This window comes from Cupressus sempervirens, chromosome 5, assembly GCF_028749045.1.
Source record: "Cupressus sempervirens isolate cs-2001-9-10 chromosome 5, ASM2874904v1, whole genome shotgun sequence".
NCBI lineage: Eukaryota > Viridiplantae > Streptophyta > Pinopsida > Cupressales > Cupressaceae > Cupressus > Cupressus sempervirens.
The window spans coordinates 255,559,897-255,585,319 of record NC_143122.1 but is presented as its reverse complement, the minus strand read 5'-3'; the positions used below and the strand labels follow the sequence as shown (position 1 = coordinate 255,585,319).

The window sequence follows — 25,423 nt, the reverse complement described above, 5'->3', positions numbered from 1 at the left end:
ACACGCAATATGCACTCCAAGTACAATGCTTACAATGTTAATGATTGCTACGAATAATGTACATATACTTTCCCGAAGGGGTGACTCAAATATCACGCACCCTTTCGGATACAATTCTACCTGTCAGCTACAATATAGAATTTACCGACAATAGTCCTCATGCAAATATTTTGACTTTAGCTCCTTGGAATAGCTTCCTCCTATTTCACATAGTGATAACCCTATATCTATTATCTCACAATGTTGCCATAAGTTGATCACATAATTATGTTCTTGTTCATCAATCTTTGTTATTTTTCTTGGACTTTCATCACTGCATCTCTTCTATTTGTTTTATCTCACAATGTTGCCATAAGTTGATCACATATTATGTTCTCGTTCATCAATCTTTGTTATTTTTCTTGGATTTTCATCACTGCATCTCTTCTATTTGTTTTATTTTTCCTTTCTTACACTGATAGTCATCATTCCAAGGACCCTTGCATTTGAAGCATAGGTTTTTCTTCAGTAGTTCCTCTCGTTGATGGTATCTATGTCCCCTAGTCCATGTTTCATGACATATATAACATGGTCTTCCTTGATTACTATTTTTTTTTATTCTATACCTTGTTGGGATGTTGCTATTGGGAGACCATTGGGTATTTCCTTTATCATAACTGACTCGACCTTTTTTGCTTTTCTAATGGCTTCTTCTAGACTTTGGGGCTCAAAGGGTTTCACTTGTGCTTTAATGGGTTGTTTAAGTCCTATGAATAAATGAGTGAGTTGACCCGGAGATAGATTTGGAACCATTATAGAAAGATCTTGAAATTAATCGGCATATTCTTCTACTAACCCTGATCGTTTTAGGTGAGTTAGTTGTTCAAAGTACCATTAAGGATCCCTAAAATCAAACCTCCTCATCAATTTGGCCAGAGTGCCACCATTTGTGGGCTGATCCTCTTAAATGAAGTATGGTAGACTTGATAGCATCTTTTTCTATCATAGGACTACAGGATAGATATGTATCTAACTTTTGGACCCATGATTGAACAGTTTCTTCTTCTAACCCATTTAAACATGGTAATTTTACCTTATTTACCTTCTCTTGAAGGTTTTCATCTACATGATGTTTCTTTCTATTTTCCATGAGTTTAGATTCATAGTATTCTTTAAAGGGAATAAGTTGTTGAAGATCGGGATCCAAGGTAGCATACATTTGTGCAATTTCTTCCACGCTATTAGTGGTCGTTTCCTCATTCGCAACAGGTTCTTCACTCGGAATGAATAAGAGGAAAGTTTCTCGTGGGACTGAACTTTGTTACGAGGGTTCATTTTCCTCATTAGTAGAATGATGGTCCCTCTGTGGGTTAAGTCATTCACTTTTATTACTACTTAATTTTAGTAAAGCTTCCAATAATACCTTAATGGAGTTTTCAGTCCTTTCAAAACTCTCATCAGTTTGTTCTATAAAGTTCCTTAGTTCTTGGGCTAGTTCCCTTGCCATCGTTCTTTAAGGTGTTGATGTGTGACAACTAGATTCCACAAGATGGCAAGATTATGCTCTAATACCACTGTAATGTACCCATTTCGTAGGAGAATTTTACCTATAGAAATCATTAGAAACATAGACTATTAAATCCAATTCTAGAGATTAATATCTCAGAATTCCAACTAGGAATGTCATTACTTGTACACATCCTTAAGGATTCCTTTAATCAAGCTTCCTAACCCTTGGGGAGGATCCCCTATGTCCTAAGGAAGGATACTTGATTAGTTAGCCTTCCTCCTTAAAACTACCTTTCAAGTCAAGCTTAATAATCCTCTGTGAGGAACCTCTGTGTTCTGTAGGATGACCCTTCATTAGTTAGCCATCAAGGGATACCTTTAAGGTCTACGAGATTTGTCTATCCAATCTTCTACATTTGATTTTATTATAATCAACCATTATTTCTTATAATGTTTGGTCTTTAATAATCTAACCTCAAATGTATTTATTTCTATGATATAATTTCTTATTATAATATAACAATTTCTAACTATAGAATTCCCTATTATGATTGTAAGAGTTCTTACAATTAAATTATATAAATTAAATTACTAATAATATTGTTACTATACACCATTACACAATAACTACCTACCATTAAATATTCGTTACCTCTACATATTCCTCGTAAAACTAATAATAATGAACATTACCTGCTATAGCTAAATATTCCTACCTATCTACCTTAGCCGACAGTGATGTGGGCACTGTTCTACAAAAGTAAAGATTACAAAGGAAAGATTACAAAACCCATTAAGTTCTTGGTGATCATCTTGCACTCTGTGTTCAGTTGTAGTGCTCATATGCAAACGAGTTTGGCGATTTCATTAAAATCATAGTTTCAATTTCATCTCAGCGTCTATGGCTATAGGGAGTAATACTTTTGTTGTCCAACATCAAATTGGATGGCTTCTTGGTCATTAAAATTTTGCAGATTCAGGGAGTGTCTCAGCAACAGCAGAATGTTCTTAAGAATTAGTGACCAAAAGACATCAGGTAGACGATGACCATTAAGGAAGAGCATCAGAATATTATAATGTTTCTTTACTTGTCACCTTAGTTAGTCTTTAGTTTATTAGGTAGTTTCTATTTTTATCTTTAGCTCACAATTGCTTCTTTTAGAAACACCATCTTCATAAATATATATAAGGAGCTTCCATCTCCTATATTTAATATAACATTGATTTACCATTAAAACTAACAGCTGTTGTTCAAGATTCATTACAATAAGAAAAGGAATTATTTCTGTTATTTCTAATTCCAAATGTAATGTATGTATAGTAGTTCTAATCAGAATTCGATATCTAAATGAATACTACTTTTCAAGTAATACACATTTGAGCAAGGTTAATAATCAGACAACCATTAATGTTTTGGGTCGATGCATTCTACATCTAACAATGTGCCTAGAAGAAAACTCAACTGCGAAATTGAGGAGCAGGGTTTATAAGACAGTCATTCAGGGATCTTATAAAAAACTCATTTTTTTAATTAAGACTCATAGGATGATACAATAAAAGGTCAACATATTTGTAATGTCCCCTTTCTAGCCACTTTGTATATTATTGTCGTTGGCTGATTTCTCCATGGTCCCAGAGGCTAACCAAGACATTTAAGGGATCTTGAGGCCATTGAGCCTATGCAATTTCAGTTTTAGGCGATCCTGAGGTGATATGCTGCAGTTTTTTGTTAATATTTATAGCAAGTCAGTTGGGTCAGGTTTGGATTATCTGTGACAGTATCATGTCGATGGTAAATTTCTAGTGTCCTTCTCAACTGAAGAATTAATACCTTTGATATGATTTACTTCCAGTTTCAAGCTTTTGCTTTTAGCAGCTTTGGGGACCGAAACCCTCGAGCTTGGAGGCAGTGAATGAAAACCTGTTGCCAGCTGAAGATATCATTCAGGCATCTCACTTGTGTTTCAAATAACTATTGTTGACACAACTCTTACTAAGTTTTTAAAAGAAGCGTAAAACTAAAAAACAGTATTTTCTGTGCCTTTAAATTTCCATTCTAAACCATTTTCAGGTTCTAAAAATTATGAAAATTGCATCAAATTTAAAATACCAAATATACAGAGACTTTTACTAACAGAAATAGCAATTAACTAATGAAATAACATGACAGACACAGGCCATCCGAATTTAATGGAGTACAAACTACAAAGGCATGTCTCTCTGACCTATTTGATCATTATCATTCTCCCCGACCCGCAGGCTCTTTATACAAAAGAAAAGCATTTCCAGAATATGGCAGTCAACAATTGCCACATTTTCCCTGAGTACTGGATAGATAAGATGACAGGCCATGGCTGCTCCTAATCTATGGTATGCATTTGGATGATCAAGGCGAGTGTAGAGCCGATGCAGCATAGATGCTATATTTACAAAATTATCAACCTGTGAAACAAAATCACAAAAAGAACAGAAAACATTGCATAAACAAGTTACAATGGGTAGATAATTGACCATTTGCAATACTTTCTGCTCTTTATTTCTATTTCTAGCACATAACTCAATCTGATGCATATTGTGATTTTATCTTGCTAACCTCAGTGGAAACATGGCGCACTGACCACCGCATGAACTCTGCAAAACACTCTGCACAAAACTCCCTACATAACAAATTCAAATAACACAAGCTCAGCATTTAAATTTTTCCTCAACTTTTTCATTTGAAACAAAAAATAGCAACAGGAAAAATATTATCAAACATCTAGCATGTGAACACAACTTGTTAACAACCAACCACGCCAAGTAAAGAAGCTGGTATCATATAAAATTAGCATTCAGTGTTACTCTGGAAGCTAATTAGTCCATTATATTATGTAAGAATGAGGCATATCATCAGAAAAATGTTCATAATTACATCTTCGGGGAAAGATACACAACCATCATTACCATTCTGTGAGAAAAGTCAACCAATGTAGAAGACTCAAGAAAACACATATCTAACATATGCTCATTGCGGCCCTATTAATATGAGCACAAAATCATGTAGCTATAGCCTCCAGACTTATCAGAAGAGAAGACAAGTAGTATTCACACATGCAAGGTATAATATAGATGACTAATTTAAGGCCCAAAAGAATTACCAATGCACTATTATGAACTCTAACAGGTTACAGAAAAATATTGACATCCACAGACTAGTGTTGCATAAGTGCCAACACTTATCTCCATGTATATAGAACACAGAAAGGTATACAAAACCAAAGATATGGAACCGGCACTACCCTTCTGCGAGAAAACCAATGCAGCATATCTAACATATGGTCAGCTCTGGCCCTATAAATATGAGCACAAAATCATGTAGTTATAGCCTCAAAACACAAAATATAAGAAGGCGAGTAATATTCACACATGCAAGGCATAATATAGATGACTAATTAAAGCAGAAAATAAAATTACCTATGCACGGCATTATATCGATGACTAATTAAAGCAGAAGATAAAATTACCTACGCACAGCATTATATCGATGACTAATTAAACCAAAAAAGAAAATTGAATATCCCAGATAGAAATCAAGGCAAATAGGCGGTAGTTTTTGGAATTTGTTGACTTTGACCAGCATAGGAAGGGATTTTGAATTTCCAATGTTGAACAGTTTTGTGTTTTTGTAGCTTTATATTTTTGGGGGATTCTGTGAAAATAATGGAAAGGGAGACAACATCTACTGAAACACTCAAAATTCTGAACCCATGTTACAACTGAAACACTAATCTGAAACACATATCATTTATTTATTTATTTATTGACATTTTCTGCTATAGAAGTTCATACCAGGAAAGATCCCAAAATCTGGGGCATACAATACTGATTTTCCCTTGAATTGTACAGCATGTAGCCCACTAGTAGTTGACGTCAGCTGCTGGAACAGTTTTTGTGCCCTCTTGAAGGCTTCAACAGCAGTAAACAGCCTCTGATTGGCACCCCGAACTACTACAAATCTCACCACCAGTCTGAAGGTGCCAATTTCTTCCAATGTTTCCTGCTACCCTTGCACAGATGACTGTATAATGCCAAATTGAATTTTCCAGGCAATATCTGTAGCTACCAACTCTCCATATTGGTTCTGCTAAGACTGTGATTCACCACTTGGCTGAGAATGGCCAAGTTTGTGAGTTGCGGATAGCAGATGGACTCCCTGTTAGTCTCATGTTAACCACCAATTCTAGACCCGTGTGATACATATGCAAATTTACAGAAGGCAATCAACGTAATGCTACTGCCAAGTCTATAGATACCTAGGCCAATAAATTTAATGCCTAACAAGCACTGCTCCTGCTTCCAATTGTAACCACAAGCAATTTATGGTGAATTGGGGGTCACGTTCCAACAGCTAGGTCTAAGAATTGATGCCTTCACACCTCAACCACCCTGTAAATGATCATTTGCAGTACTATAGTATTCACGCCAAGAAATTTTGAAAACAGCCTGCAACCTTGGTGGACACGGTCATCTGCAACACCTGCCGAACTATGTTCTCTGACTCTAATCATACTGACATACTTACAATCCCATTGAAGCTTATTCTTTCCTCCGCTGTAACTTGCTCTTCTACTGCTCTAGCTTCTAAAAGTTGTTCCTTCTCTATAGAAGGGTCCAGGTACACTGCCTTCTTTGTCTGTGCTCTCATGATTGAGAGAATTGCCTCATCTTGCTCTTGTGCCAACAGCATATTAATACCCATAAACTAGAAGCAGTTGGTATCTTCGTGGTTACCTGGCCCACATCATTTGTATTATAATTAGGTGGCTTTCTTGCTGATGTTTAGCTAGGTTGAATCCTTTCTAGGACTGACCTAGTACACCTAGTGGCTGATTAGACTGTCAGCCTTAGCCAAAACTACAAGGATGACAGCCAAACAGTGAAGGACATTGAAGCCGCATGGACATATTTAAGGTGTAGGGATTCGATAGAAACCACACGAAACCAATGTAACCCGGAGACTCGCACCCCCCTCCCAAACCTTGAAGTGCCCGTCCCCAAGACGTCCTCGCACTGGGTACTTGAGTACCCAAGCACCCCCACCTTCGTCATTCCGCAACCATGCTGCCGCTGGGATGTGTACTTGAATTTCTATTTGAATTTTGATTTTTGAATGTTACTATTGGATATGTAATACGTTACTATGTTGAATGTTAATGGTTCTAATTCATGTTGCAATTTTGCTATGTTCAAGTATTTTAATTTGGTATGTTCTAGTGAACTACTGAAACATCATTTCATAACTAGCATTTCAAGTTTTATATGTATACTATACAACACCCCTCTCTGGCCCCTCCTCCCCTTGCCGCCGTCCCCTGGCTATCCCCCACCGTCTTGAAAATGAGGCCCATTTTCCCCGCATCCCGGAAACTCGCCCCAGCGTCCCGCCATCCTGAAGTACCCCCATACTGGTCTAACATTGCACGAAACAGGGTTGACAAACACGACCAAAACAACAGAGGTCAAATGGTGATGGAAGAAGTTGAGCACACGGACTGGTAGGAAAGTGTTGTTGGAATCAATTACAAAGGGAGAAGTTCATACACATACCCTAACTAATTTCTTCCATATTGCACAAAATGACAAGTGAAGAACAATTATTCATGGATCTGAGCAACAAGGAGGATTGGAAGAAACAGTTGCATTTGACATCAGCAACTCTTCCAACATGGACAAGGATGCAAGAACATTGCACTTTGGTATAAAATTGCACAGAGAATGGTTGGTGGCTCAGGTACAATGAAGAAAATACGACCAGAGGTGCTAGGGAAAACTCACATGCAACGAAAGGAGGATGTGACACAGTGAAATATAGTTTTCGAAGGCCTTAGTGAACTAGAGTGAAGAATTTAATGGCAAGAAACACCTAAAGATGACTTGGTGAAGTAGAGTATAGAGATAGCAGATGTTCATCAAGCCATTCAAATGCCCGCAATTTGCATTCAGCATTATGAGGGTGCATGTTGCATATTTGTCGATACCTTTGACAAATATACAAGCAACAATTTGTTTGCGTATTATAGGAGTGATATCAAGGTTTCCTTCATAGTTGTCAAGTTCACACAGGTGTTTGGCATTCTGGGTAGGAATGGAAGGAAAATCGACTCGAAGGCCAAGAAGACTACTCATGACCAAAAGCAAAACTTGATACTATTGGTTTCATGGACTTGCACACAAGCAAAGACGGACTATTTCACTAGGGCTTCCAATGGCCGAGGGATGAAGTCATCAACCACTGCAAAGGGATCATGGTGTTGTCTTATGAACGTGGTAAAGAGCAAGCTTGCAAGGTCGAGTAGAGCTTCTGATATCACTCTATCAGTTCCCCTATTTTCCTCCAATAGAATTTAGAAATAAATGATAATAAAATGAATAAATAAATTATAATATAATTTATTATTCAATTAACTATATACACTAATTAATATATAGAATATTTTAAGTAAATGAACATATATAAATATATGACTTGATTTGATAAAGTCAATTAATCTTTATTTATATACATATATATAGTCTAATAAATAATTAGACAAAATATGATGTAATAATATATATAATAACCAAATATTATAATTAATGTCATATATAATATCAATAACAATAATTGAAATATTAATAAATAAATGAAAAATCTAATGTTAATTTGAAAGGCAAATATTGACCCTTGATAATGGGATGTGACTTCTCTAGTAACAATTCCCCACAACATATATAAACAAGAGGAATAAGAGGTTTAGAAGATACATCAGACATCATACAATAGCAATAATCAGAAGAAGAATCATAGTAGTGACCAAGTTGAACTTTTTGCAATCAGCAAATAAGGAAAGAATAACGAGGGGGGAGACTAAGAAAACGATAAGGAAGGTAGTCGGTGACAAGGAGACAAAAGGAAACGATGAGGATTATTGATTATATGGCTTCAACGTCAGAATAACACATCAAATGGAATTCAAAAGAATAGCGATCAACGTTGAAGACGTAACAACAAAGAAGAGAAGAATAATTGGAGAGAAAACGGATAGAACAGAAAGGGAACACAAAGCACAAAAGTATCCAGCAAAAAAAGAGAGAATTCTAAGTCAGTGTTTCATCAAAATAAACAAGGAACAATTCATTGATTGGGTTTGGAATACACTTAATCATCAGTAGAGAGAAGATACAAATTGACTCAATTCAATTTGGCACTTAGAAGAGACAGATTCAGCAAACAAAGACAAATAAGGAAACTGGACACGAAGTAAAAGACAATTCATTTACAAATTCATATATTAATTGACTTATGGTTATACACTCAACAGAAAAGGATAAGGGATTGATACCACATCAACAACAATACAAATGACTCAATCCATCATCATATGAATATATATCATTTTGGCAGTCACGTATGTAGACAGGCGCAAAAAATATAATTAGAAAATAAGACTAAACACAACAACAGTCAGCAAATAAAACCAACAATTACAACTTCATCACCTACACTGAGAGATACATTTTTTCTAGTAATAAATACACTAGTCAATGATAAGGAGAGATGATAGACATCCAAATCAGCACTTTAGATAGATACGATAGTAAATAATTAATTATTAATTATTTATTCTTTTACTTAAGCTTACTTAGGTTAATGCATTTAGTTAATAGTTGTAGTTGATGAGTTGTTGACAACACAGGAGTTTGTTCCCTTCTAGGATATTCCACCTTTGGACGTATGCTTAGATATCAACCTTATCTTCTACCACTTTCCAGCTTGTTCTACAAGCTTCCTTGAGGCCTTTATATTTGGTCTCTCTCATTGTAAATTCATTCATTCACATAGCAATTTCATTTTCCTATTGTGAAATATTTTCTCTTGCATTGTTCGCTTCAAGCTCTTGCTCCTTCGGTTTCTCTTCAGCGAGCTATTTGCATGCAGGTGATCTTGGTGAGCTGTGGACTTGGATTTCATCAACTCCTATATGGTATCAGAACCTCCCTACTGCTTCTTGGTTTGAAGGATTTTTGAAGCCGCAATTCGAAGACACAAAACCTAGTTTGTTTGTATTTTTTCTTCATTTGGGAGGAAGTGCATTTTTTCGAGGAAATTTTTTCGAAAAAAAAAGTTTTGTACTTACACTTTTTTTGTGAAAATCTTGTAAAAATATATATATTTTTATCTATATGTTTTTAACAAAAAAAAAAATTCAAAAAATTTGTAAATTTTTTCCAAAGTGGCACGGATTTTGGCCTCCAAAATCCTTTCGATTTTTCACAGGCGCCACCATATCGCCACCCAAAGCCCTTCGTGGCCTCTCCAACAACAACCTTCGCTGCCCCAGTAGCCTGTGGCCTCGTACTACGCCCGTGCGACCTGTTTTCACTCTACGACACTAGTGGCGCCGCCCTGTTCAGTCACCATCACCACAAAGCAAAACCCACCTGGCCACCACTGCCAACTGAAGTCATTTTCCGGCTACTGACATCAACAAATCGACGACCATATTTCTTTTCAAATGACGTCCAGTTGATGGCCGTATGGCCATCAAATTTTTTCCAGTGACTGTATTTTTCCAGCAAGGTTTTCTTTGGAGCAGCAATTGGTTTTTTGGCCATAACTTCAGCACAAGGAGGTATTTTTCCGATCCAAAAAAAACGTCGGAAACCTGACTCAGAGATGGAGACAATAGTGTTGGTTTCATCACATTCCAAGTTCATTTGAGCTCCCGCTTTTGGCATCAAAGTAGAGGCTTTTGTTTCCTCCTTCTCTGCATCCAGAATTCAGGTTCTTTTTCAGTCTTTCTTGCCTTCCATAGTTGTTTTTTGTGGTATTCAAGGGATATCATTATTTGTTGTGCGGGGGGGGCATTTCTTTTCTGTAATTTAATTTAGAATAAGACCCTTCTACTTTCGTCTTCTTCTCTCAATGGCGGATCCATCTGTGACCCATCTCACGCCAAACAACTATCACACCTGAAAGGCACAATTGACTAGGCTTCTCATGTCAAGGGGCTTATGGTCATGTCTAGATGAGAATCAACCTGTTCTTACATGCCCTTTTGAGGTTCTTCAATACAGGAATAAAATGGATGAGGCCATGGGATTGATTGCACTGAACATCTCAGATAGTCTTTTGTCTCACTTGGATGGTTTGACCACTCCGCAAGCTATTTGGATGAAATTATAGTCTTTGTTTGGCACAATCAATGAGTTCTGGGCACTTCAGCTTGATGCAGAGTTGACATTTTTGACACCTACCGACTTCCCCACCATTGAGGACTTCTTGATGAAGTTCAAATCTTTGCATACACTTTAGTAGGGATGTGGGAAAAATAAGACAGATGATCAATGTATGTTTTTGATACTCTCAAAGTTGAGAGTCCAATATCAGATCTTCTCTTCCACTTTCTACTCTACTATGGATGCCTTGAGTGACAGACACAGGATGCCTTCATTTGAGATATTTTGTGATCAGTTAACTTGTGAATAGTCCAAAATCAATCAGATTGATTCACTTCCAGGTTCACAATCACAGGCATTGCTTGTCAAGGATACACAGGAGCAGAAGTCGAAGCAGATATCAGATCCCTCTTCTACTAGTTCATCATCTTCTAAGAAGGAGAAAAAGAAGACTGAGACTCCTACCTATTCCTATTATCGGAAAGGATCTCATGATGAGGCACATTGTTTTCAAAAGAGATTTGATGGCTATGAGAAACAAATTGCAGATTTGCAAGCTCTTCTTGAGAAGAACACTATTTCTTTTCCATCCTCTTCTACCTCACAGGGATCTGCCTTTCAGTCTTCTTTCACATCTTCACCATCTACATTAGATCTTGGAAAGGGTCATGCATTACAAGCTTCCATTGCATCTCCTTCACAAGTTCCTTGGATACTGGATTCAGGGGCTTCTCCCCATATGACATCTTCTCAAGGTTTCTTCTCTACTCTTGAGGCTTCTCCTATTCCTCATATTGTCATGGGGAATAACACTGCCCTACTAGTCTACGAGAAAGGTTCAGTTCACATCCAAGATAGTATATTCAATGATGTATTGTATGTTCCATCTTTGTCTACAAACCTTCTCTCGATTTCTCAGATTACACACAATAGATCAAGGAAGATAGTTGAGTTCACTGCTGATTTAGTCTTCATTCGAGATCGTGTAATAGGAGGTCTTATTGCTATAGGGGCAGTTGATCCTTCCACTTGTCTCTACACCTTCTCGCACTTTGTTCCACCATCTCCATAATTGGAGCACACTACTTCTCTTTCGCAAGAGCATCATGTGGTGCAGTTAGGATACTTGAACCTTTGTATTGTTCCTGAGATCCCTGTTTTGACTTCCACACCAAATCCAGTTGAAGACTTTTCTCTTCCACAGGATTCTTCTTGAACTCTGCTTGATCCTCCAGCTCCGTTCATCGAGCCTCCAAGTGCACTTGTTGCGGATTCTATAGTGGACATTCATGACAGTGTCATCACACCTGCCTTGGGGATTCCCTTTCAGGATCCTCATATTTTCTCCTTCGAGCATCAAATAGGCCTTCCAGTTTTCCCTCTCATTCAGAGGTTCCCTTGCTTTGTTCCCTTGTTTACTCCGCATTGGAGGTTTATTGGTTCGATACTTTCTCTGGGGGCTCCATTATCTGGGGGTGCTTTGGCATCTTTTCTATCTCTCATCAAGGGGCTGGTTGTACTTATGGTTTTGAGAGAGTCTCTTGAAACATTTCTAGTGGAAGTTGTCCTTGGGGGGTCTTGTCGAGGCCTTCCTTCCTTCCTTCCTTTATTTTTTCAGCATGTTTGTACTTACCTCTTTTTGGGGGAGGGTTTTTCCCATGAGGTTTTCCCTCTTTCCCCGTTTTCAGAGGTTGCATTTCTTTGCATTGTACATGGGTACCTAACATGGCCTTGTTGTCGAGACCCATTCTACATTTTCTCTTAGTTTTGTGAGCTTAAGTGTAATGTCCCCTTTTTAGCATTCACAGCATGATGTTGTCGTTAGCCTATTTCCCCACGGTCCCGTAGGCTAACCAGGACATTAAAGGGACTTAGAGACCATTTGGCCTAGATAGTTTCAGTTGCAGGTCTTTCTGAGGGGTTTTGAGGCAACTTTGGGCATACTTACTATTTATAATAAGTCATCTTGGACATGGTTGGACATCCAGTGGCAGGGGTATATCGATGGTAATTGTTTAAAATCGACAAGAAGACTTGTTTATCATTGATAAGATTTGTTATGCATTGATAAAGCTATTTTATAAAGTTAATTTTAAATATTTAACTTTATTAGTCTATAGTTTGTGGGAAATATTTAAATTAAAAGAGTCCCCTTTATTTTATAACACATTGGAGACATAAGTTACATAAAGGGAGTTAGGTTTTATCCCACATTGAGATAACGAAAGATTGAGCTCTTGTGAGAACACTATAAAAGAAATGGAAGAGCTTCTTTTAGTATGCTTGGACGAAGATTAATGTTATGTTGTTGGATATCTGATTATCGGGCTTGGAGGACAGAATCCCTCTTTGCTAGCATTCTCTTCGCTGTTGAAAGACACAGTCAAGAGGATTAACGGTGTTTCCAAACACACTGGGTTTCATTTAGTGTTTTGCTACAATACAGATGAATAGTGTTTTGCTACAGTGCGCATGAATAGTGTTTTGCTACAGTGCGCGTGAATAGTAGTTGCTACAGTGCGCGTGAATAGTGAATTTGCTACAGTGCGTGAACAGTATTTGCAACAAGTTTATTGTTTATTCTTGCTGATTTGGAGGGTTTGGAAGGCTGCCAACTACATCTGCAAAAATACTACAGCAACTAATTCTAGGTTTATTCTGTCAAATTTTTATACTTTTGCATTGTAGTTGTTGAATACGAGACTGATAATTGTCGCATCATGTTAAACAATTGTATGAGCACATTTACATGGCAAAAATCAATATTTAACTAGCAAATAAGAAATTTCAAATTTTCCTATATATTGTACTGTGTGCCAAGTGTTTGACAAAAATGCTATGTTGAGTTATTAAGGAAATTAACTGATATCATAAAGTAGCTTGCAAGTTTCTTTATTTGGAAAAAATAGGGGAGGATACTACATTAAGGCATTCCCCTAAGTTGCACTTAAGCGGGGGTGTTAGAGTAAATAATTAATTATTAATTATTTATTCTTTTACTTAAGCTTACTTAGGTTAATGCATTTAGTTAATAGTTGTAGTTGATGAGTTGTTGACAACACAGGAGTTTGTTCCCTTCTAGGATATTCCACCTTTTTGTGGACATATGCTTAGTTGTCAACCTTATCTTCTACCACTTTCTAGCTTGTTCTACAAGCTTCCTTGAGGCCTTTATATTCAATCTCTCTCTCATTGTAAATTCATTCATTCACATAGCAATTTCATTTTCCTATTGTGAAATATTTTCTCTTGCATTGTTTGCTTTGAGCTGTTGCTCCTTCGATTTCTCTTCAGCAAGCTATTTGCATGCAGGTGATCTTGGCGAGCTGTGGAGTTGGATTTCATCAACTCCTACACCAAGGACATTCTTAGTGAGTGTCCAGATAGGAGTTCTTAGTGAGTACCAAGAGACAACGGCATTCCTAACGAGTGTTAAGAAATAAGAGCATTCTTACAGAGTGTTGAGATTAAGGAGATTATGTGCTCATTCATCATCGCACAGATGTATCATTGTGGCACTCACTTACATAGCCAATCACAAAGAATATAATCGGTTAATAAGACTAAACACAACTACAGTCAGCAAATAAAACCAACGATTCCAACATCAGTAAATGATAAGGAGAGATAGGAGACATCCAAATCAGCACTTAAGATGGATACAACAATCGTTAAAGAATTTCTAAATCAACAATAGATAAAACAGAGATAAAAACCAAACCAGATAGAAAGACAGAGAAGTGGGAAGAAATAAATTTGTATCAGCAAACGCATAGCATTTAAGGTTGAGGCTAAGACATTAGCAACAGTCACAACCAAGGAGGAGTTGACATCCCGCCTAGAGTTGATTGCGAAGAAAGATAGATAGGAGTTGGCTCAAGTGGGTGGTTGAGAGAAAGCCCCTATTCACAGAGAAGGCAGGCATAGCAGCTCGGCTGCTGGAGGACATGACAGATAGGGATATGTATGAGGGCCACCTTGCTAGTGCCTTGGAAGCAACAAAAAAGAAGGACAAGGAGGTTCTTGAGGCTGCCTTTATGGTGAAGACAGCCATGGAGCAGTTGATGCTAGTAGAGCAAGACCTAAAGCTGAAAACAAATCAAGGGTATGAGTTGAGAGCTCATCTAGCAACGCTTACACCAACACCACCCTCTTCATCAAAGATGCTTTCTCAGCACCCTTAGTTATGTTTTTTTGTGTAGTATTGTATAGTGTCATTTTTTTTGTGTCATTGAGAAACGACTGTTTTTTTCTTCTTTTTTTTGTTGGGTGGGGAGGGATGTTTTCAATGAAATAATTGTTAACGAATAATTAGTGTGCTTGAAGGGGTAGGCAATTGGGTAGTTAGTGGTCGTGACAATTCGTCGAAACACTTCAACACTTTTTATTCTATTACTTGTAGCTGAACCTCTTCATTGGAAATGAAGGAATAATGTTGTCCTTTTGAGTCTTCAAGAATATAAACATTTTCTGAAGTTAAGAAAGAAGTTGGCAAGTTGTGTTGCATTATATAGTACTTTTTGTTACTATCTATTCTGCAATGTTAAATCTTTACCCGTAGTGGTAAACAATTAATTTCTTTGTTGGTTCTTTCCCCGACCTTCAATTCTTTAATCGTTCACACCATATGTAGGACCTAGACTGTTGTCAATTCATCATCGCTACTACCCTCGATGCTCTAATTATTATCTGGCCTTCCCATATCCTCAAGCGGATGTCTTGTTTTCACTTCCAATATCCATCAACCAATTGTGAGCATCGACATAAGGATGGAGGTATCTTTTTCATCTTAAGAAATGAGTGAATCAACCCCTAAATGAAACACCTCTTATTCAACCCATCAGCTGGCTAGTTTGCAACTTGACTAGCAATTCCTTAAGCCTACATTTATAAGTTCATAAGTTGTCATGTTTCCCCTGTTTGTTCTAAATATTGATGATCATTTCATTGTCATCACAAATAAATTTGAATCATCCTTGAACACTTTTTTAATGTGCCCCAAGAGACTATGGATGATGTGTCCAATTTTGTGAAACAATCAATGGTTGTACCCCCTAGCATTGCTGGAACCATTCTCAACCAATAGTCCTTGTCCTAACAGCTTGCTACCTAGATAGTCTCGCATGTCTTGGAGTGCCTCGTACGATCATCTGACTTATTCCTGTGAACTTTGGCAGTTTCTGCCAATCCACTTTCAGACTCGTTGATATGCTGTCATTAAAATACTGAATGATTTCTCATTGTTTTGTATTATATCCCAATGATAATATAGTTAGTGCTTCTGTTTCAATGCTGAGATTTCTTAAGAATAGGTTTTCCAAAGGTATATAAGTTGTTATGTGCACTCATGTGATTGTTTCTTATTCCATACTTGCTGATTACTTTTTAAATTTTCTAGCTGTAAAAAGTTTGATGTAAATAGGATATAAAACAGCGAATCAACTGCTAAATCAGACTGTCCATCCATTTTTCCAAGCATGAAGACCCTTGAACCACTCGAATGAAGCACTATAATAGGAAATTTGATCTTAAAATTTACATAACTTCAATGTTTTACTGACTTAACTTGTTTAATAAGCTATGTTACCTTCCGGGTTTAAGCCTTGTATAACACTTCCAAGTCTATCATTTGGTACACTTTTCCTAGAAAAAATCTACTGAAATAACTAAGTTATTTTCACATAAGATAATTCAAATTTCTTTTAAATTCGACTATTCAAATAGAGACTCCTAGGTAATGGTAAACTAAATCTTTCCTCTCCAAACTTTAAGACAACATATGCCATTTTTGTTGTTATAATATGTCTGATCTTAAGACATAACATCAGTTTTTCAACAAATTGTCAGTTTGAATCACATACACAATTTCAAGTTCCTTATTTCACATAAGAATCTGATAAAGATGTATTTTGCATTGGGCCACATGTATCCCTGTCCTTCTTAGAATATGTGACACAACCATTTATCGCTTCCACTAGTTTTCTTGTAAAAACATTAGACCACCCATATTCAAAACTGACTGTTTTTCCCAATTCTTTTCTGATATCAGAAAAATGTAAAAATTGAACTAAAAAGAAAAGTTTATACTGTATAGCTTTTGCTTATGTTGCTGTCTGGTAAGACAAGGCCTTAGGGTGACCTTGGGGAGGCCCCTTAGAATCTAATGATTAGACAGTTAAGTAATTAAACTATATATTGGAACCTTGTTTTCTGCATCAGAGGCCAAAACTTGAATTAAGCCTAACTAGGTAACCTAGAGCAATTTGCAGAATCATAAAGGTTTGAACACAACCCATTGCTCTGAAGAGTGAATGGTAGTTGATCATGAGTATTTTCACAAGCAAGGACAAGTGGAAACAAGTTCAATTTTTCCCATAAAAGATTTCTTTTGAACCTTTTCTATATATCTTCTACTATCCTATTGGTGAACAGATTTGTCTTCGCACAAAAATGATTACAAAAATAACTCAAGAATGCCCAAAATGAAGACACAATAATCTACCAACAGTTGGGTCGCTTTGCTATTGGATTGAGCAAGTGCCCTCTGAATTTTACAGGGTACAGCTCCCCGATTAAATATGCAAAGAATGAGATTTACAATGCTTTTAACCTGAAAGCGAAGGCAGCCCTCACTATTCTTGGATAGCGGGCAAATAACTAAATAAATACACAAGTGAGAATGCAATATTAATACTGCATGTAATGAAAAGGAACAAACAAATCCTATAATAATATAGGAATGAGCAAAGATCACATAAAGATTTTGGATAACCAGGAAACCCACATGAAGTATGAATTCAATAACAGTATAAAAACCCACAATTTGGTCTAGATTCAAATATGAATCATATACATGATTCATAAAATGCAATCTTCAAGCACAATATGAAGTCTTTCATTCATTTAAAAGTAATTTCAAACAAACATAACTACTGAAAAGCTCATAATATCTGCAGATCCCCTCTCACTAAAAGATCACAGTCTGATATAAATCAAAGAACTGCTCCCTCCTAAAACAGTCTACATTCCCCCAAAATGCAGCACTAAGTCTGCTCAAAAGTGGAACCTTCATTACTGTCCATTCCCAGAAAAGAAGAAGAATACTCTTAGCCTCCTTCGGAAAAAGAAGAACCCCTGTTATATCCGAGTCTTTGCAATAAATAATGTCTCTCGTCTGTCATGGTAACCGTTTCTTGGAGATACTTTCCCGTGAAGTCTCTTTCCACTTTAGTAACCCTTCCTTGCTGATGAATATCCATCTATAAAAGTTTGTAAGGTCTATTTTAGACCATTGTAATGTTTTGCCCCTTTAAACTAGACATTATTAGAATCCTCGAATCCCTATACTTGAGATGTGCTGCCACGTCGTGAGTGGGGTTTATGGTTACTTCAGCATGTGAAGATCTTCATTTCTTTGATACAATCTGGAGACATGATCGGCATGCTATTCTTTCCAGCAGCGTCCTGCCCAATATCACTTTCCTCATTTTTTTTTTATGATTAACAAAACCCGCGACCTCACATATTCTTTTTGGCTCCACAATTTTACACCGATGTTTTTCACACTCATTGAGTATCAATTCATCTCTGTTTTCCTTCCTCTGAATAGCTTTATTTAGTGATGAACTAGCACGAAGCATGAATTGAGTGCAATCGAATTGAGAGATTGAGAACAATCTATCGCTCTACCAATTTCATCATCAAAGCATTTCGTCAAACACTTTATGTGTGGCTTTCTATTTGAGCATCTCATATAAGAGCCTTTGTGAATATATCTTCGATTTGCTCATTGATGTGAATTTTTTTTTGAATTTATGCTTTTATTGTGCATTACCTATCGAGGTTTTAAAAGTCTCAACCACCCTCGAGATGTACACATCCATTGTTTATATGTCACTTATCTTTAAACCATCATCCCATATTACCTTTGAAGTGGGATCAACATGAGCCAAACGAGGGCATTGAATGAGGAAAGATCGAGCTTCATTATGTCAGGCTGTGTGGTCCTTTAAAGTTTGGCTTCAGCCGAAACCACATTAAATGACTGCTGCAAATAGGAGTTCCCATGGAAAGAGCAATAGTTAGAAGCCTTGGGACTAAAGACGATGTTCGGACATGAAACTTGATCACCGCTCGATTCATAGATGCCTTTTGACAGTATCTCCTGAGCCATCTCAATGCCGCCATCCGTCCCACTTGAAAAAGACTTCATGCAGAGTGGTAGCTTCAGGGGGCCCTACAGAAAAGCAACACCTTACTACTGACTAGGGCGATCAGGGAAACAGCCCACATACTGAACTCACTACACAGAGCCAACAACAATGGCTCATTGACCCATTGTTAATATATGGAGTTCAACAAATCTCGAACCATATGGAGTACACTACATGACAATATATGATGGATCGAACATTCTGGCGAACAATTGACACATCATCCCTACGCAGTCACCTTCAAAAACACATGACTCTCCATGTAGTCACCTGCTATACTTCGCAAAGGGTCATACATGTGTTATTAGAGAGTAACCATTTAGAAGGTGTTGTCAACAATCCAATATGTTGAACTTGCAGCTGTTAATTTGTCAAAGTTCATTCTTCATTGGGCTGAGCAACTGCTTATGATATTCAATTAACCCCTGCCCATTGTACAAGGAATGAATTCGATAGTCTCTATCCACTTGCTGAGGAACCCACTGTGCAATTGAGAAGATTTCGCCAATTATGGAAACATGCTTCAGATCCAACTTAGATCTGTGATGCTATATCACCAAATATTCTTCAAGTCACGGATTGAGGTGCTTGAGCCTTTTGAATAACCATACATTGGTCATTAATGCTCAGTACTCCCAGAATGAAAATGATTCACACATTTTTCGTATAGACAGTTAGCACTTAAACAATCAATTGCATCACACAAATTATGATAAATGCATTTTATAGCTGCCAATTGTTCCTGATTTTCCCTCTTCTTTTTTTATGTTCTAACATTTCATGCCAAGCTTATATGATGCTTCAAAGTCTATGTAGATATTTGATCTGACTTATTACATGACCCTAAAGATATCCTTTAGGGGAACCAAACCTGGACTTTGAACTGCATTTCGAACTAGTGTCATGGAGCCCTGGGCCTCAAGAACTTGCATGTCCGGATTTTGAATTCTGATTTTGGGTCTATAATTCTAGACCCTTGAAATCCTCAAACTTGAACTTGAAAACTGATCATTACTGTTCTTGAAACTGAACCTGAATCCAGAATTATCTCATCCCTTTGAATTATCAAACTCTGAAACATTTGAACTTGTTGAACTTCTCGAACTCTGAACCACCGAACCAATGGATCCATTTGGAAAGCATATTGAACCTTCATACCCTTTGAACCATTTGAACCTTGTTCAATTAGTTCCAAATTTATAACGGAAAGCCTTGAACGTGTGCCTTTGGGTATTTTGACCTGTTATCATGAAACTTCATCTGGAGCCTGCTTTACACAACATTCCTTCACACAATATTTTCAATCATAAATCATTGGAGAAAACCGACATCCCGAGGGAGGGTCATATTGGGAAGGTGGATTTCCAAGCTTAAAAATTAGACAACTAACATATCCCTCCATACTAGATGATCTTTGCTGAGATGAAAATCTGTCATTTAAAATACACCCAAATTCTTGACATTTTACCATTTTGAGCTCTTCAAATACATGTTTGTGTGTTTGTAAAGTTAATCTTGCATGTCATTTTGAAATTGTTTGTGTTGATTTAGTGAAAATAGGGAAAAGAAGAGAGAAGGGAAAAAGTATGCTTGTGTTGTCAAATTGAGGTAACAAACCTTAAACATATCCAAATTACTGCCATTTCTGTAATCAATTGCTGTCTCAAAATCAAAATATTGAACAATCCAATTGGAACTTTGAGAAGATATGATTCACAGTCCTAAACAAGATGCAGATACATAAGCTAATGTTCATGTATGCACACTGATAATCTAGAAAACAAAATATTTACCATTCAAGAAGCAGCCTCAATGAAATTCAAATTATAGCTTGCAGAAAAATTGGTTTTCAGAAATTTATAAGTGGATAGATAGAAATGCAAATTTTACTATTACCCTTTTATACTGTAGGGAGTATACTTTCTAATGAGGGCCTACAAGGTAGCAATATAAATACTGATGATCTTAACGTTAAGGTTGCTAGTCATGCTCATTGCTATATATTACTCATCAGACAACATTCACATAAAATCTCAACTTCAACAATTGACTTGTGAGAATTTACTTTGCAATCTCTATCCTCATTACCATTCAAAGCTTCTAATAACAACACATTGCTATTGCTATTAACTTTTACAAAAAACTGTACAGGTACCTAAGAGATCCATTATCGGCATCAACAACACCATCAAGTATGGAATCAAGCAGTGCCATTGAGTCCGGATTCTCCTTCTGGGTGTTGCTGGTAAACCAATGAATAAGTTGTTTCACAAACACACCGAATAACTGTCTAGTAACCTGCCCAAGTCCATCAATAGGAAATAAATGGCAAAATCAAAGTAATCAAATTGCAAATATATCTGCATTTAACAATTGTTCCAGAAATGTCCTCAGTCAAGAGTTAAGAAAAAGAAAGAAGAAAGGATGGAAATTCATAAGTTTTTCTTATTTTTTAAAAGAACATATACCAACTCCATATCAGTCGCAAGCCGAAGTATAGCCGGAAATAAACGTCTATAGATTTTCTCATAGTGGACCTGCCAAAGAAAAGAAAACTTGTTCACATCAGTTTTGGGGCTATTTAAAACTAACAATGGAGGATTTTACACAAAATCTCCTTTGAAAAAGTTATATTGCAAATCAAAGACAACTACAAAAAAAAAAAGTAACTTCTGGAAAATTATTCAAAAAATTAAAAGTATTATGATACACATTAAGCATGTAAACAATACTGAACACAAACAAGTTTTTCTTCTTAATTTACTAATTGCTAACTTGAAATATACCAGCATATGAAACATAACAGTAAATACACTTCTAATTCTCAGATACAGGGTCCTGATCTTAAGAGCTCTGCTTAATTCTTGAGATTAGTTTGATGACCCAGGAAACCTTGCCACAAAGATAACTATTTCATCCAAATCGTTATTCTTCCTTACAAGCACAAACTTGTAGTGAACAGACGATTATAATCATTAATCACAACCCAATAGTGCTGTTGCATTAATCAATGACTGGTACTCCAATCACAATGTTTTGTTATATGGACCTTCTAAATCAAATATTCTGAATTGCAAATTATATATAATCTGGTCAACATGAGTCAACTATTTCATATACACACCAGATTGCTATTTGGATAGACATAATGCAGTGAGCCTTTTTTATATCACCATGTGCTTTCTCCTTCAATATCAATGCCCTGACTTGCCATGTCGATAGTCATAGACAACAGAAAAGTAGGATTCAAGGGCCCAATAAGGTGTTGAGTGAGCAGTCCTCTATCTTGGCACAGCTCACTCCCCAGGTCTGCTAGCCACCTATCCATAGCAGTTATGACTATCTTGTGACTTCCTAAAGCCACGTGTAGAGATCACTAAGCACTTTTGACTTTACCACACAATGCATATTCCACAAACCTTTCTTAATACCACAAATGCAAAAACCACCAGGGATTGTGCCCCACGTTTGAACCTCTTGGGTTTGCATCCAAGGGGACCTGCTTAATTTAATGCGAACATGATAGAAATTCTCAATTCCAATCAATCAACTACTTCTGTTTCACATGTGTTTCCCAAAACAAGTCAGCTCTGCAGGAATTAAAGATAATCATATGAAGCATATCGGCTTCCAGGATATAACAAAATAATTAATAATATTTAATTGCAATGTAAGTGGACTCAACTGTATATCTGTTTCAAAAACATAACTGACCAAGCAAAGCAAGTTGTCCTATAGGCCTTTATTAATATTTTTATTTAATAACTAAAGATAATTATTTATTTAGTGTTTCAGAACAGGCCAATACAGCCAAATAAAGTAGGGACATTACAGTCCCCCCATCCCAAATATTTGTGCGTCCTCATGCAATTCACATAAACAAATCAAAATTGAACATCAGAATCCCCTATCAACCTCCAAATTACTGCTATGTCATTCCACTCCATTACTCTAAGATAAACATCCCTCTTCCAAACTCTGATCTTATCAACCCTGGAACCAAGAGAGTGAATGTTTCTTGGCCCACCTCCTTATAATCAAACTGCATAATCATGGTACTCTCAAAATAAACTGGCAGTTCTTTCTTATGTCTCTCATCTCAATCAAACCAATCATTACCACATCCAACCTAATATTTTGCATTTTATTGCGTGGACCTATCATTTTCATATTGTGCAAATCATCACTACAAAATACAATTATATCCTTACCAAGGCTTGTGCTCAGGAGGAATTTCCCTAATTTCCAGTTTGAAACTCTATCACTTCTTTGGGCTCTAGTATCATCAGTTATTTCTTGTTATCCTCATGCTTCTGTATTCCACACCTTCCTAGGTTCCACCTTTGCTGCTTCTGATTGCTCTTCCTCCTCCACCATGGAGCACAGTAGTTTTCTATAGTCTCCATCTTATTCAAATAAAATGACGAGACATTTTCTCTTGCATATCTTCAACCATTTAATAAGATCATTATATATTTCATAATAAGAAATTACATGACCCATAATGATAAGATATTTCTCTTGCTTGATTTTCTATTTCCTCTCTCAACTCTTTCTTGTCAGTTCTTCATAGTTCAAAAAGGAGAGATCTAACACCAATATTTCCAGCTACTGCATGTATTTTTCACTTAGTTACTGATTCGGGTGCAGATCCGGATGCAAATGCAAGAATTGGGTGCTTGGATCTGCAAAACTTTTTTTTTTTTGGGGGGGGGGGGGGGGGGGGGGCGGGGCGCATGTGGATGCATTTAGATGTGTGCATATATATAAATAGATAGATATATGCAAAGAAATGAAAGAAATATACAAAATTTTAAAAATCACTAGTATGCTACTTTACTAATACATATTCAAATTGAAATTCAAAAATTCAATTAGTCTATAAGATTATAAACCATATCGTATACATCTATGCTCACGATTCCAATGCAAATCATTAAATCATAACAATTACAAAATCAAAAAATAGTTCATGATTCAATGTTCATCCATCCAAATAAGTATCATATGGATTCGCCAAAAAGTCTTCATCATCACCAACTCCTCCAACTGCTGCAAGTTCAAGATCATTTGAACTGAAAATGTTTCCACTTATGCTAGATGCACCATGTGTAATGATGTTATCAGCATTACCATCCATGATTCTAGTAAGATTTTGAATTGTTGCATCCAAGTTTTCACACTCAAGTTCTAATCCCAAAGCTTGGTCGCCCCTTCCTTGTAGTGTTCCTCCTTACGTGATAAAAGATGCAAGTTGATATGAATGTAAGCCAAGTCTTCAGCATTTTTTAGAGTCCAACCAGTTACACTTCACTTAGTGGATAAAGGAGTGTGTACTCCAAGTCTGTTCACTAGCAAAACTTGCAACCTAGAAAATGTACACAATTACAAATTAAAAATAAAACATCAAAACGAAAACGCAATTTAAAGAATTGCAGAATACAAGAGGTAAACAAAAAACAATTAAAATTTAATTGCGAGAGCATTTTGATTACAAGAGGTTGTAGATGCTTAAATGGTTGACCATAGAGGTACACCGTGTGATAGCTCCCATGTCACATTGGTCCTTTAATGCATTAGGACTAGGTTTTGCTCCCTAATTTTGTCCCAACTCTTTTATGAATTTCATCATCTAGGAAGAGTATTACAAAAGCTTTGTAGCACCCACTGGCAACTTTTTCATCCACATATGTTGCTACTGTATTTGGCATAGCAAGTACTTCCTCGCTATAGTACCTTAGGGATAAGGCATATGCAAGGAGGTGCAATGGGGTAGTTATCTTTTCCCAACAATGATGACCAATTGTTTCTAGTTGATCACATAAGGCTTCATATTGTGTGGAGTCATTCTCATGTGTTTGTATAGAAAGTTTTACCTTCTCTACCATTGTATCCATGCCATCATAGACATCCCCCAAAGAAAGTTGAGTTGTATCAACAAAGCAAATCATAGTCATGATAGGGTTTGTGAAATCTAATACAAATTGCACACAAGCCCACCAACTGTCATCCAAGATCAACGCCTTGATCTTTTGTGCCCTATCTGAATTTGAAACGTTTTGTATACCCAACTGGCTACAAATAACCATTTGGCTTCAAGCCCCTTGCACCTTGACAGGTCCTAAGAGACGCAAATCAAGTTTCAGCCACCTAACTTAATCATAACAATATGCCAATATATATTAAGAAAAGCTGTATACAATTTGATAAATGAACATGATATGAAATTTATTCAAATTAAATAAATTAATTAAATTTAGTAATTACAATTTACCTTCAACAACTCCAATTTGGAGAAAAATCTAATTATCAATTGTGACATGTGATAATCTGTCATAAACATTTGTATCTCCTCCCCCTCTTGGTAAATTTGCTTCATCCTATCTACTTAAGTGCCAATTTGTTGCATGACCAAATTTAGGGAGTATACAATGCATGGTGTCCAAACAATATGGTCATAACGGTCATCAACCAAAGCACTTGCACCCCTACAATTTTTGGCATTGTTTGTAATCACCTAGATC

General features: G+C 36.6%; 1 protein-coding gene across 2 annotated transcripts in view; it reads right to left on the bottom strand.

The window, feature by feature from the left end:
* Positions 1–25,423, bottom strand: part of LOC149555502 (uncharacterized) — a 178,096-nt gene that overhangs the window by 88,195 nt on the left and 64,478 nt on the right. For both annotated transcript variants that reach the window (XM_089829571.1, XM_089829570.1), the window contains exons 4-7: positions 21,368–21,436; positions 21,055–21,197; positions 4,082–4,145; positions 3,714–3,930 (exon numbers count right to left, since the gene is read on the bottom strand). In XM_089829571.1, the coding sequence (XP_089685697.1) occupies positions 3,714–3,930; positions 4,082–4,145; positions 21,055–21,197; positions 21,368–21,436 (493 nt within the window). The remainder of the gene's footprint in view (positions 1–3,713; positions 3,931–4,081; positions 4,146–21,054; positions 21,198–21,367; positions 21,437–25,423) is intronic.